The sequence below is a fragment of the Protomyctophum parallelum genome (assembly GCF_964188405.1).
Source record: "Protomyctophum parallelum genome assembly, chromosome: 1".
Classification (NCBI taxonomy): Eukaryota; Metazoa; Chordata; class Actinopteri; order Myctophiformes; family Myctophidae; genus Protomyctophum; species Protomyctophum parallelum.
Window position 1 is genome coordinate 90,985,095 of NC_139697.1, and position 15,681 is coordinate 91,000,775.

At 43.0% G+C, this 15,681-nt stretch overlaps 1 protein-coding gene across 1 annotated transcript in view; it reads right to left on the reverse strand.

Moving 5' to 3' along the window:
• fstl4 (follistatin-like 4) overlaps nucleotides 1–15,681 on the reverse strand; it is a gene marked incomplete at its 3' end in the record, with an annotated part of 306,304 nt that overhangs the window by 37,068 nt on the left and 253,555 nt on the right. The window contains exon 7 of the mRNA XM_083788296.1: nucleotides 5,370–5,490. Coding sequence (XP_083644422.1) covers nucleotides 5,370–5,490 — 121 coding nt within the window. The remainder of the gene's footprint in view (nucleotides 1–5,369; nucleotides 5,491–15,681) is intronic.

Here is a 15,681-nt window from a genome sequence, read left to right on the forward strand (position 1 = left end):
CGACGGGGAGGGGAAAGGACTAAAGGAGGGAGGAAAAGTCTTATGTGCACGACGTGTGTGTTTGTGCTATGATAACTGTCCACTTACTACGGCGTCAATGTGTGGATTGCGTGCACGCTCGGGCTTGTGTGTGCAGGATGATGTGTGTGTGTGTGTGTTACCTGCTGGCTATTGTACCATAGCTAAAGTGGTTTACATGCCCGGTGTGCGATCGATTGAACACGCTGTGTGAACATCACACACTTGAGGAAAATACTGCCATCTTTGGTAATTTGACCATGTGACGAGATCCACTTTGAGGCGACGTCTTTGCCTCGACAGTTACGGTCCTGCGAGGCGCTGCTAGGAAAACGCCACTTTACCATTAGCATTTTGTCCCTGTGTGCATGGGGGGGATAATCACCGTGTGACACTAGCGCTGCATTTTTACCGACGTCTAAACAAAGGTCCTGTTAAGTACACATGCACGCTCATGTAAATATAGAGAGCCGTATTGGCAGCAAAGCTGCCCTGCAAACACACAGGATTTAACCACACATAATCTGGGGTGAACATCCTCTGAAAATAGCCGTGCTTAATGCCTCGCAACACGTCGCGTTGTTGCGAGCTTTCGGAATCGGCTGTTTTCACTGAGGAGATTTGGCGTAGAGAGGAATAAAGTACAGTAACCAGTGGTTCCCAAACATTTTAGCTCAAGACCCCAAAAATTAAATTCGATGTCTGCTCGGAACCCAAACTATAGTGACAATAGCGCCGCGTTGTGAGCTTGTAGATCTGCTATTTTCTCTAGTTCTTAAACATTTGTTTTCTAATTAACAGTTTGACTGTTTTTTACGATTAACCCGCATTTTAATCAACCCCCCTTCACTGCCGAGATTGTTGTATTACCTTTAGAGCATACGCTGAATTATTTGGGCTTTTAATCCGCGAAAATCCATCAAAAAAAGCTCCCGTGGTTTGTTATGATCTGTGTGTAGCATCCACCATCTTGGTGCACCCGGAAGACGCACACAAGATTGGTTTCAATGAGGCGTTGCACCCAATGCATTTCCATTGGCCTCAATTTCCCAGAAGCCCTAGCAGCCCACAGCATGTGACGATTTCCGGTTTCGTCATCACAGCGAAGGCATCCAGTCTCATACTCCGCGACGAAGACGGATTTTCTTTTGATTCATTACATTACGGCGGATTAAACACATAAAACAAAAGGCGGGTATGTCCGATACGGCAGCGACATTAACCTGGAGTAATCCATTCCCGGCACGGAAACTGTTAATGGCATTTCTGACATTTTCAAGTCATGAATATTTTTGCTTTTTTTGGAAATGTTTTTTTTTTTAAATGTTTTGAAATAATAATAATTAAAAACAAACTGTAGGAATGTAAAAATGTATCCGCGACCGACAAATGGGTCCCGACCCACTGTGGTATAGACCACTGGGGGACTATAACATATACAGGGTTAAAGTGGTTAAAAGACATACAGTGAAGGACAACATAAAACTACTGTAGAGTCATCTTATGACATTAAGTTGTTTCAATATCGTTTTGGGGGCGAGGCATTATTCGGTATAATATAGTTTCAAAGCAAAATATGCATAGGAAGTGCAATTTCACTATACAAATGGTATTAAAGGACCACTTCACCACTTTTCAACCCATCTTCATATAATAGGTCCTCACTAATAATCATGATAAAATGGCACAATTTCTTTCTACTCAGTCTGTGTCTCATAGACCCGCTGGTTACCTGTCTGTCTAGCATCAAATGTTGGATGAGTGAGAACTTTCTCAAGCTAAATGAGGATAAGACAGAAGTTCTCATAATCAGTTCTAGTGAACAGAAAGAATCAATATTAAGCAGACTTGGCAACCTGACTGTAGAAAGTAACAGTACAGTAAAGAACCTGGGGGTTATTATTGATTCTGAATTGCATTTTAATTCACACATTAATCATGTTACCAAGATTGCCTTTTTTGACCTTAGAAATATAGATAGATAGATAGATAGATAGATAGATAGATACTTTATTGATCCCCAAGGGGAAATTCAGGTTATCCCAGAGCTTGTACAGGCATGTTAGTTAAAAAACACATCACAAAAACAGGGGACACATGTTAAGACTAAGATGGGAATAAACATAGAAGGCATTAAAAAGCATTTAAAAGCATATTGCACGAATCAGAGCCTATGTGTCCTTGGACGATGCAAAAACGCTAATCCACGCCTTTGTTTTTTCTCGGCTTGATTACTGCAATGCACTTTTTTCAGGACTGCCTAAGAAAACAACTGACAGATTACAACTTGTCCAAAATGCAGCAGCCAGAGTTTTAACTAGAACTAAGATGAGAGAACATATTACTCCAGTTTTGGCATCACTGCACTGGCTTCCGGTTGTTTTTAGGATTGATTTTAAAATTATTTTACTTTCTATAAAGCTCTCAATGGTCTCGCACCTTCCTACCTACATGACTGCCTGCCTAAATATGTCCCAAACCGCCCCCTAAGGTCTTCCACTGCTGGCCTGCTCGCTTTGCCTAAAAAAATGGCAACTAAAAAATACGGGCAAGCAGCTTTTTGCTTCTACGGGCCGTCGGCATGGAACAAGCTCCCACTGTACCTTCGTCAGGCAGCCTCTGTAGACATTTTTAAAGCTCAGCTCAAGACCCACTTCTACAACATTGCTTTTAATTGATATTTTATTTTATTCTTATTTTTTGTTATTCATGTCCTCACTGTATTGCATTACTGCTTGTTTTTTGTCGTTGCCTTGCTTTTCTTTTATTCTCCATTGTTCTGTAAAGCACTTTGAGCTGCATTTCCTGTCACGAAAGGTGCTATACAAATAAAGTTTTATTATTATTATTATTATTATTATAGGAGGGCTGAGGGCAGTTCAGAAACCCATCCACCAGTGACATCATCGTTAGGCAGATTTTTTTTATGAATACTAATATTAGCTTGGATTCCCCATCGATGATGTCACTGGTGGACAGGTTCCTGAACTGCCCACAGCAGCAGCCCTCCTATGAGACACCGACTGAGTAGAAAGAAATTGTGGAATGTTATCATGAACATTAGTGAGGACCAATTATATGAACGTAGGTTGAAAAGTGGTGAAGTGGTCCTTTAAGCGTTAGGTGATTTAGAAGCATTATCAAAAAAGTTTACACAATCCTGAATTTGTTTGAAACTAAAGAGAGCAAGTATAAGATTTGTGAAAAACACCATGTCCTTGATTTACTTTAATAAATGACAGTGGGACATGCGTCACCGTCAAATTACAAACAAACAAATAACAAGAGCAAACAGCTTTTAGACTAACCATCCATTTAATGGAATAATTAATGTAATTATTCCATTTAATGGAAGGGGAAATAACCCGAGCTTATAATGAATTTAATGTGTTTATTGGAATCTCATCTAGAAAATATAATTTGAAACACAATCACAATAATAGAACGTGCCTTAATGCACATGAAATGATTGATTGGCCTATGAGTGCAGTGCAAAGAGGAAACAACAATCAATTAGCAGATACTTTACCACTGATTGTTACCCTCTCAGAATTAAATTAACAGTGTGGATTTACAGTTTTACTGTGCGGAGGCGTGTCCTATACCTCGGTTGGGGCTAATGGGACCTGATCGTCTTCTTAGATTGTTTATGTCTGCCCCTCGATGAAAACTCACCCACTGTCTAGATAGTCTTTTGATCCTTTGGCCCTCGGCGCGATCATCTTTTGACGTGTGATTTATTTATATGTATTGATTACATTTCATAACACTGTTCTGCACGCGTCTGTCATCTGTATCACTCCGGTTGCCATGCGACGGAGGTAAACATGAAAAAACGGGGGGTGCAGTACTTAGTTTAGACAGTTTTTGGTTTAGACTAGTCATTGGTTAGACCAGTCATTAGTCCTACAACTACAACCTATCTCAAACCCTCACCCTAAACCTACTGTAACCTCCCACAGGGCAGCACACCTAAACCTAACCTTAACCCATGTCTAACCAATGACTAGTCTAACCCTAACCTCCCACAGGGCAGCACACCTAAACCTAACCTTAACCCATGTCTAACCAATGACTATTCAGTATTTTAGCTGTGACGTGAGCGCCTCCTGAGATACTTCCGGGTCCTACTTTTGTGTCGCTTTTGTGTCCCCATGGAGTTATACTGTGACGCTCCGTCGGACTAAATCTGAGACGAAAACAACCATGAAAGTCTCATTTTACCGCTTTCCTCGCAACAACAAAGCTGCGCTGCTCTCCAAAATCTGGCTGTGACAGGCCGTCTGCCCCACATGGAATACTATCGCCATTTTATTTGATTGTGTCAACTAAATCCTCATTAATGCAAACTAGATTCAACATACTCAAGCCTGCACACATTGTAAATATCCCCAAAATATTTTACCGAGCAAATGGACTGTTGCCACCTTCAATAATAATGATAATAATAGTCTTTATTGTCTCCACATCATATATTTTTGTTGTCATGGACACTTGTACAAAACATTAATAATTCTACTCGAGTTGGAAGCATTAAGACCCATTTTAACCCTCTGGCTTCCTTTCTGAAAAATAACGTCAATTTAAAAAGATTCACGCGTTTAGATATTCTATTTACAATGGGATGCGGACGGGAGCTGGTGCCACTTGGACCCGGACGTAACGTAGCACTACAAAATGACGTTGGACTTAAATACTGAATAGTCTAAACTAAGTATGCACCCCAAAAAGGGGCAGTGAAAAGTCTGCTGGCTTATGATGTCTATGTGGGAGCGGATGCTTTTTAAAATCCATTTAACTCTGATTCCTTTTCCAGGCTGCATTTTGGCTCATAACTAAAGCGCTTATGATCGCCGATTACAACCCGTTTACGAGTGAACGGCTTCCAAAATAAAATGCCTGAGACCAGATTCTACAAAATGAAAAATATATCTTTCTATATCGGTGGTTCTCAAACTTTTTCATCAATCAATCTGTGTATTAAAATATAACAAGAAAGACCAAAACCATAACAAGAGAGCATCAACTACTGTACATAAGTAATAGTAATAAAAACCAAAGGAGCAACTAAAACAAGAAAACGGACATGCGATGATCTAAGTATAAGCAATGCTAAAGAGGTGCGTCTTAAGATTTTGTTTTAAAATGTCCACAGATTCAGAGAACTGTAGATCCCTTGGCAGGCTGTTCATGTCAAGGACTCCCGAAAGTATCTGGAATTGACCGCCGACCCCCATCTCAAAATGTGTTGTTCGTAGCACGGCAGCTAAAGTTTAAAGTAAGGGTTAAAGTACATGGTTAAAAGCTATGAGGGGGGGGGGTGTTAAGTGAAGTAAGGAGCCTCTACTAACCATTCACCTGCAGCACATGTGTCTGGTAGAGGTCCTCGTAGCCGTAGGCGTGGCAGCTGTAGCTCCCCATGTGGATGGTCGTCACCTTGGTGATGTACAGAGAGCCGTCATCCCCAAAGTCCTGAACGGATGGATGGACGGGGCGGGGTGGAGAGAGAGAGAGAGAGAGGGAGAGGGAGAGGGAGAGGGAGAGGGAGAGAGATAGAGAGAGAGAGAGAGAGAGAGAAAGAGAGAGAGCACAGTAAGTATTAAAGGAACAATTGGGGGGAAATGTGGGCGAAGAGTCGAAGGGTAGGTGTGGGAAATCAAAGTACAGTAGCCTGATGTGATATGGGGGTATCACACGCACGCGCACACACACACACGCACACACACACACCAGTGGGGAAGTGTGAAGTGACAGCGAGGAGATGACGGAGAGGAAAGAGGGGAGTGATGGGAGAAGGAACAGAGACCATGAATCAAGGAGTTTCCCCGTTGGGCCGAGGCAGGCGTTGGGGGATTTGATCGCCCCTCTCTTCCCCACCCCCCCCCCCCCCCACCCTCGCCACGCTGCCTCAGTCTGATAAATGGCAAGGGTTAAAAATATAACGCCCATTAGCTTGATGAATGATGCCGCTTGTTGCGCTGGCGCAGGATAGCGCATGCATGCCGCCACCGGGGGGGTTGCCAGATACAGGATAGCGCATGCATGCAGCCACCGGGGGGGTTGCCAGCCACAACTTAGGGCGGATTAAAGCATTAAATAGTTTGCCCGTCCCGCGCCGACAGTGGTGGGAAAAGTACTCGGATGTTTTACTTATGTAAAAGTATCAATGTTTAATTCATGCCGTAGTTGCCCCTTTCCTTGTGTGCAATTATTATCTAACATTGCCGTCCACGATGGAGGCGATTGTTAGGGAGCCAACATGGTTGCCATTACAATATTCATCGAGTCATCGACTTCTACGGGCCGACGGCATGGAACAAGCTCCCACTGTACCTTCGTCAGGCAGCCTCTGTAGACATTTTTAAAGCACAGCTCAAGACCCACTTCTACAACATTGCTTTTGATTGATCTTTTATTTTTTGTTATACATGTCCTCACTGTATTGCATTACTGCTTGTTTTTTAATGTCGTTGACTTGCTTTTCTTTTTTTGTATTATTATTATACAATCTACAGCTCTGACCAGTTGACACAGGGTCACTCAACAGGGATTAACCCCTGGGCTACAATTAACGGAAAAAACGGATTATTGCTAAAAATACAAACCTACCGTTAACGGAATTAACGGAATGTCAATCAATGTCAGTTATCGGGGGTTCAACGAAGCAAAAATTAGCATGTTTTCGCTAATTTCAGTAATGTTGGATGTAATTTACCAAAAAACGGCCGAAATCCGCGCGATCGTCGCAAAATGTGCTTAAAGTACCAAAAGTAGAAAGTATACTCACACAGAATGTTAATTTTTCAAGTTTTCAAATGTATAAAACAAAATCTGCAGATCTGCAAGCTCACAATGCATCACATAGCGACGCATTGTGAGGTTGCAGATCGGCTTTTTTAAAATGGGGGCTTATATAGGGCTGAAGTGGGTAATGTATATATTTTTTAAACAATAATCAAAAGTAACTAGTAACTAAAGGTTTCAAATAAATGTAGTGGAGTAAAAGTAGGCCTACAATATTTGCGTATGAGATGTAAAGTAGTAAAGAAGTAAAGTAAAGAAGTAAAGTACAAATACTTAACCCATTCTGAACGGGAACCCATTTTGGTGTTAGCATCATGTCGTGCTTTAGCTATTGAAAAAGGTTTGAAAAATCGAAGAGCGACTGACATTTTTAGAATCTGATCTCAGGTCAGATGTCAGAATGGGTTAATCAGACCAGTGTGTGTCCAGTGGAAACCTCGTATGAATCTGATCTCAGGTCAGAATGGGTTAATAAAATGTACTTAGTTACTTTACCCCACTGCGCGCCGTGTGGCGGAGTGGATGTCTCCATCAGGCCACATCATCAATACCTACAGTATAGAAACCTGGAGGTTTCCAGGGGGAAGACACTAGAAGACTTGAGGTTTAAGACTGACTGACTTAATATATATTAGTATATTCTAATTAGTCTTATGTTCCTGTTGAAAGAGGTGTGTGGATGTGTAAAAAAAGGAAATTAAAAAAAAAAAGAAGTCACCAAGCAGAAACACGGAGGTTTTCTGCATGTTAAGTTAGCGGGGCTGTTGTGGGAATAGGTTGATGACACTACAAGACAAATAGGGTATACCACTGTAGACTCAGTTGCAGTATTCACTGGTATGCATACTACATAATTAGAATTGGCCATGCATGCACTCCCAGGAGTACAATACAATAACCGTACATGCGGTTTGTACAAAAATATATGCCTGTAACTATTTAAGGTCTGGACAAAATATGAATAGAATCCTAATTAGTTAGGATAGAGGTTTTCTCTCTCTGTCTGAGTGGTTGTCACCAGCGACTATACAGAAGAGATGACGAAGTGCTTTTGAACTGAAGTGTAGGGGGGGTTTATTTATCAGGGCATTATAGTGCTCATCCAAAGAGATTTGCCGAAATTGTACACGGGAACGGTTGGCGTCATTTAAGCGCACAAAAGCATGCATATACGTTAATAAGGACATTATAGGTTAAGGACCCTGTAGCCTTTTGTCTAAGAAATAACTACAATCCAGGGACTGATCCATGGACGTGAACAAAGAGCACATGAATGGAGTCGAACTAGCGTGGTGGTTCCTTTTGAGCCGCACAACCTCACACCAAATCCACTGGTCTATGCACACATCTACGTCTCTTCTCTTGTCTAGGAGTGCAGCTTCATGAAGCCCAGAATAGCACTAATGAAATAATAATCATCGGCACAGGCATGCATGTATAGAGCTGGAATAATGTGTTTTCCGGGGCGACGCCATGCACGCACTGCACGCTAGCACAAAATAAAAGTCGTCTTTTCCGCGACCTTAATTAAAGTAGGTATGCAGTAATTGTTTTCAATAAAGGGAACATGTATTATTCATTCTGCCGCAGAGTGAATTATTTCCGTCTAATAATCCAGGCGTACATCTGCTCTGCGCTTTAATGGTGAACCGGACGGGCGGGGACCTGCACTGTTAAGACGTTGTAGCAGATTATAATAATATTCTATGTAATTGCCCGTGGCTTTGCTCCTCCTCTGACACAAAGAGGGAGCGGGTTTTGAGCGGCCTAAAAACACACAGCACTTTCACTTATTCGCCATACTCAATATGCAAAATGTGCTGTTTTTATGCGCGAGCGGCTGGTGTGTGAGAACCCAGGAGTAAGGGAGAAGGGAGAAAGTGAGTAGGAGAAAACAGGACTGCTTATCTACCAGAGTAAAGGCAGCTTTGTGTGTTGAATGCCACTAGTCTATGGCCGTCAGACAGTGTTACCTTTTCAGCATGGACGGAAACAGAGCCCTATTAGTCTTTTGAACAACACACCATTTAGTCTTAGTCCAATTTAGTCTCCTGAAATTGTTTGGTCTAGTCTAGTCTTATAGTCGACTAAATCGACTCAAAATATTAAGTCTTAATTTTGCCAGAAAATATTTAGTCTTACAGGGCTCCAATTTCGTCGCCGCCGTTACCAGCGACGCGGCCCGCAAGTCAGCCACTGCAAGAAAATTACGAATATAGGAGCTTGCTCTGTCCCTAAATGGTATTTTGGTCCAGCATTACCCGCTATCTCACCGGTATTTGCGCCTAGAGGTGTGGTCATAGACGTGTTGGCACGCTTTCCCCTAAATTGCTATTTTGGTCACACACATTTGGGAAGGCGCATAGTGGAGTTTCAAACCCCTTTTGGTGTTTTAAACAATATGTTATAATTTAGCTATTGAAAATAGCAGATCTACAAGCTCATAGGTCTGCTATTTTTGAAAAATCGTAGAAATGTGGCGCAAATCTTTGAATATATATTCTTTCAAAGTGAATGTTTTTAACTCAGGTCTAAATGGGTTAAAAGCACCCGTAAGCCGCATGCCAAATGATTGCAGCACAAGTGAGACGTCAAGGCAAGCAACGCATCACTCTTCCATGGGACACCGTATGGCTATGAAGCAACGCATCACTCTTCCATGGGAGACCGTATGGCTATGAAGCAACGCATCACTCTTCCATGGGAGACCGTATGGCTATGAAGCAACGCATCACTCTTCCATGGGAGACCGTATGGCTATGAAGCAACGCATCACTCTTCCATGGGAGACCGTATGGCTATGAAGCAACGCATCACTCTTCCATGGGAGACCGTATGGCTATGAAGCAACGCATCACTCTTCCATGGGAGACCGTATGGCTATGAAGCAACGCATCACTCTTCCATGGGACACCGTATGGCTATGAAGCAACGCATCACTCTTCCATGGGACACCGTATGGCTGAAGCAAGTAAGCAACGCATCACTCTTCCATGGGACACCGTATGGCTATGAAGCAAGTAAGCAACGCATCACTCTTCCATGGGACACCGTATGGCTATGAAGCAAGTAAGCAACGCATCACTCTTCCATGGGACACCGTATGGCTATGAAGCAAGTAAGCAACGCATCACTCTTCCATGGGACACCGTATGGCTATGAAGCAACGCATCACTCTTCCATGGGAGACCGTATGGCTATGAAGCAACGCATCACTCTTCCATGGGAGACCGTATGGCTATGAAGCAACGCATCACTCTTCCATGGGAGACCGTATGGCTATGAAGCAACGCATCACTCTTCCATGGGACACCGTATGGCTATGAAGCAACGCATCACTCTTCCATGGGAGACCGTATGGCTATGAAGCAACGCATCACTCTTCCATGGGAGACCGTATGGCTGAAGCAAGTAAGCAACGCATCACTCTTCCATGGGACACCGTATGGCTATGAAGCAAGTAAGCAACGCATCACTCTTCCATGGGAGACCGTATGGCTATGAAGCAAGTAAGCAACGCATCACTCTTCCATGGGAGACCGTATGGCTATGAAGCAACGCATCACTCTTCCATGGGAGACCGTATGGCTATGAAGCAACGCATCACTCTTCCATGGGAGACCGTATGGCTATGAAGCAACGCATCACTCTTCCATGGGAGACCGTATGGCTATGAAGCAACGCATCACTCTTCCATGGGAGACCGTATGGCTATGAAGCAACGCATCACTCTTCCATGGGAGACCGTATGGCTAAGAAGCAACGCATCACTCTTCCATGGGAGACCGTATGGCTATGAAGCAATAGCACTGGGCATACTATGGGATCTCTTAAAGGCAATGGCATGTGGCACAGTGATTGGTTTAATTATTGTAACGCCCAAACCACACCTATGCATAATGTAACGGGTAACGGAGGTGTTTTAGGGATTTAGACAGGTGACCAAAATACCAACTTTAGTGGGGGAACACCCCACTGCTAAATCCCCAAATAGTGTCTTTAGAATGCTCGAATATGGAGCCCAAAGTCTTTTGAATAACACTCTTTGGTACTGTAAGTAAATCTTTATGTCAGTACTTTTGTACTTGTTATGCAAGTACATTTCTCTCACTAATATGGCAAACCCTATTTTAATTGGTGATTTCCATTTCCTTATTAATGACTGCACTGATTCAAGGGCAATGAAATCCGTGGATCTTGAGGAGATAAGCCCATTCATCAAAGATAATTACAGACACAACAAAACAACCATAAAGTCCAGTCTTTTAAAGCTGCGATCCATAACTTTCACGTTTTATCCGGGAATCAAATCCGTCCCTCGTGTGAGCGCCAAAAATGTTTACTGTTGAGATATTTCAGAGAGCACATATTATATTGTTTCCATTTGAGTTGAGCAACGTTAATGATGGATAGGGCCACTATATTTCCACACTCACTCCAGAGGACCACATTGCATATTACTGTCGTTGCAAAAATAGCCGATCTAGCTCAAAGTAACCTTTTTATTTCAAATGCATTTAGTTATAGTTATGTTAACATTATGAACTAAATTGCATTGGACATACAAGACTAACATTTGAACCGTTAGGCCGCCAGGATTCATTAAAGAATGATTACTATATACCAGGATATCCCCCCTGTTCAACGCTTCATTTGAAGATCAGAAAGATCTGTCGACATAATAGTGTGTGTTGTCTTGACCGGATGTTGATCTCTCGCTGGACAATGAGAAGTACAGGCCGGCGCCATTGCAGTGTATCAAGGTAACGACTAGTGATCGACCGATATGGTTTTTGGCCGATATTTCCGATCACCGATTAGTGGACAAATCAAAAAGCCGATAGCCGATTATGAGCCGATTATTTAAGTTAAAAAAAAATTCCTTGAAATGCATTATTGATATTTATCGCTTATAAAAAAGGAAGTGCAAGAAGCACCAACATCGTTTCAGTAACACTTCCCCCTCCATCAAATGCAGCTTTTTTTTAAATTGCATGTACTGTAGCAGCATATCTGCTTATCTGCGTATCTATCTATATATTTATCTATGAATGCACCAAGTGTGTGTGTGTGTGTGTGTGTGTGTAATTGTCCAGAACCGCCCCAAAAAGGCCCCTGTCCGGGCTCTAGACCGGGCCCATGCCCAGCATCCATATATGGAGCTGGCCTGTTCTGACCTCACAGCACTCCATATTTGGGCATGCCTGACACAGAAGACAAAACACAAGCTGGCTCCCTATACTCCCTATTTGGGCATGCCTTACAAAGAACTCCATATATGGGCATAAAAGGGAGACAGACATAATATCTGGGTGGGCCATTCATTTCCAACTTGCATCGTTCCAAGTAGGTCAGTGCCCAATGGGCTGTAGAGGCACTACTAGTTTATCAAAATTGGTGATCTACAAGCCCACAACACATTGCAGCATGACATGTTGAGAGCTTGTAGATCTGCTGCCCAAACTCTCCAAAGCCATGTGACCTTGTTTGCCACTTTCAAGATCACTGGCCACTTTTTTAATGCATGTAGAATTTGTTTTTACCATTCATTTTATAGCAATAAAAGACAATATGTCTCAAAACACTGGCCAACAATAAGATTATTGAATAAGATTATTGGCAACTAATTATAGCCAACATGCAATAATCATATTAGGCTGGTCAGGATGGGGGAAAAAAATGTTGTCCTTCAGTTGGCTGACGCACGCACACGCGCGCACACACACACACACACACGCACACGCACACGCACACGCACACGCACACACACGGACACGGACATACGGACACAACAGGCAATCAATACAACTTGTTACAGCTGTTGTTTTGCAGCGTTAGCAGGCAGCAGCTAGCTTGGCTAACGTAGTTCTCTCTGCTCTCTGTGACTCTGTCCCTCTCACGTGTGGATTTTATTTTGGTTAATTGAAGATGAAAACAGCAAAGCTTTTTATGGTTACAAGGTTAGTAGCCTATAATCCTTTCTCCTCCCTGCAGTGGCCCTCTCTCTGACTCCGTGTGTGTGTGTGTGTGTGTGTGTGTGTGTGTGTGAGAGAGAGAGAGAGAGAGGAGACGTCTGTAGAGCGGAGCTAAGCCGTGTCTACTCCTCCGTGGAGCACTGGGAGAGTCAGACACGCAGCTATACATTTCCTTACAACCGTACTCTACCGGATTTTCAATGAAAGTGGTTGTTTCACCATGTTTGCGCATTTATGAGAAATATAATAATCGGCCGTTTTTTTTTCGATTATTTGTTTTTAGCACCGATACCGATATTAATTAAAATCATGAATATCGAAGCCGATAATCGGCCACGGCCGATTATCGGTCGATCACTAGTAACGACAGTTGCTTTTAAACACTCAGAGCATCTTTACCGGGTGCGCGGTCCGAGAGCATCGAGACGAACAACAACCACTGCAGTTGCGTTCTCAAACTCATACTCTCACACTATAACATTATATTCACTAAAATAACTAATGAATATCCAGCTTTATATTCAACCCCCGTGTCCCAGTTTTCAACAATAGAGCATATTGGCTGTGGGGATTTCAGCGCAATGAAATAGTTCATATCAGAGCTGGTATTTTTAACCCTGTTTTAAACTCCCTGGAATCCACCATGACCAAGAGAGAAAACATCTGATTGGACGGCAAGATCCTCTGAGTTCATTAGCAAAGGCACAGCCAGCATCTCCATTAGGAACATGACGTCATCTGCATACAGTATACAGCCTACAGTAACTGTGCTCTTGACCCTATTCCAGCTAAAGCTCTGTAAAGCTATACGGCTCCTGGGATACAGTACTTTCCTCCCTACAATAAGCCATCTTCCTCAAACAATAATTCTAAATAGCCTTGATAGGCCTAGGCCGCCGGCGTGGTGGTCCGAGCAGCCGCAGTGCCAGCCTGACAGCGTGTTGCGGGTTCGAATGCCGATCCCGACGATGACCGTTGTTGCGTGTCACTCCCCATCTCTCTCTCCCCATTTCCTACTGTACTATCAAAAGCTAATCTTAACATTTAAAAAAATAAATAGCCTCGATAAAACCTCGGCTTGATAAGCCAATCTGGGCCCGTGTCCAACATCCACCACCTGCTTCTGGAGGTGATCACTTGCACAACAACAGTTCTGTTTGTATGACAGACTGCCTGTTATTACTGTAAGCCTTTTCTACCGGATCAAAATGCTGCAAAAAAATAACTTTAATCAACACTATGAGATCATATTACTCCGAGTTCTGCTGACACTGCACTGGCTATACCCAGAGCTGAGTTTAAAGTCCTTTTATATTTGTTTATAAAGCACTTATTAACCTGGCACCTTCACTGCAGCGCAGACTCATTTGAATTTTATGTGCCAGACGGAACACGTACAGCACAGTAGGGTCGTAGGCTTTCCTCCACCTTCCCTTTAGGTGTTCCCAAAGTATTTCACAAAAGACCGCCTTTCTGCTTCTACGTTCTAAGTTTGGGGAATAGTCTGCTCCATACTGTATATAGTAAGTATACCCCTTGAACTCACAATGGCGAGCTAAATGTTGTGGTGGTTTTAACTACATAAACCCGGCCTATAGCAATGCTATTCTGGGCCCAACATTTGGCGAAATTGGCCGCTCTACAAGCTTATCTTTGGCGGGAACTCCTTTTGGTGTTTTAAACATTATGTTATAATTTAGCTATTGAAAAATAGCAGATCTACAAGCTCACAGCGCGCCACCGAGTGGCGCGCTACGAGCTTGTATGGTCTGCTATTTTTGAGAAATCGTAAAAAATGTGGCGCAAATCTTTGAATATATATTCTTTCAAAGTGAATGTTTTTAACTCCGGTCTAAATGGGTAAATACAGTATGTGTTGCAACATGACACATTGTGAGAGAGAAAGAGGACTGTAGAGGGAAAAGATCAGGGGGTGGGGGTCAACATTTTTTAAACATGTTCTGACCACTTTTTAATAGGTCCTCGCCGTCATCTCATCCAGTCTCTGCTTGCATGTTCTCAACGTGACCAACTTGTCATGAAGTATCTGCTATCGTGTGCCTTTAACATAAGAAGACTATAGGCCGATGCCCGATGGGGAACCATTCCCGCTGTACCTGCTGTCAGAGTACTTAGTGTAGTACCCATTGTCATACAGTATTTGGAGGCCAGTCAGTAGTAATAATATCATATTGATGACATCAGGGACCTTGAATCCTAACCCGTTGCTGTTTGCCCCCGGCTCAGTCATCACACGCGTCACTGTTTATTGGCTCATTAACATGCAATTAGAGAGCTGCGATGTAGCAGCGGGGTAAGCAGAGGTGCGTGCGCACGCCGTACTGTCAGAGGTGCGTGCCGGTGCAGGTGCATCCAGAACAGCAGTGTTCTGCTCCATACTTAACCCGTTGAGACCTGCAGACCAGATTCTACTAAATGTCTTCTAAATGCTGACAGTTCTCTCTGAAAAAACAGTGGTTCTCCTCAAACTAAGGACCCCAAAAATTATATATATAATTGGCCGCCGACACCCATCTGGAAATAATTGTTCGAGGGACCCGCAGAAGCAAAGATATGAGTTAAAAAAACTTTTGCACTGAAAGAATATATATTCAAAGTTTTGCGACACATTTTCACGATTTTTCAAAAAATAGCAGATCTACAAGCTCATAGCGCGACACTCTGTGCTATGACACTATGAGCTTGTGGATCTTCTATTTTTCAGCAGCTAAAGTTTGAAATATTGGTTAAAGTGGTGACACTGGCCTGGGCCGTGGCTCAGCGGTCCAGGCACCTTGGCTGGTAATTCAGTCTGGCAGTACTGCGGGTTTGACTCCCGATCCCGACGGCCTTTACTGCGTGTCACTCCCCCATCTATCTCCCC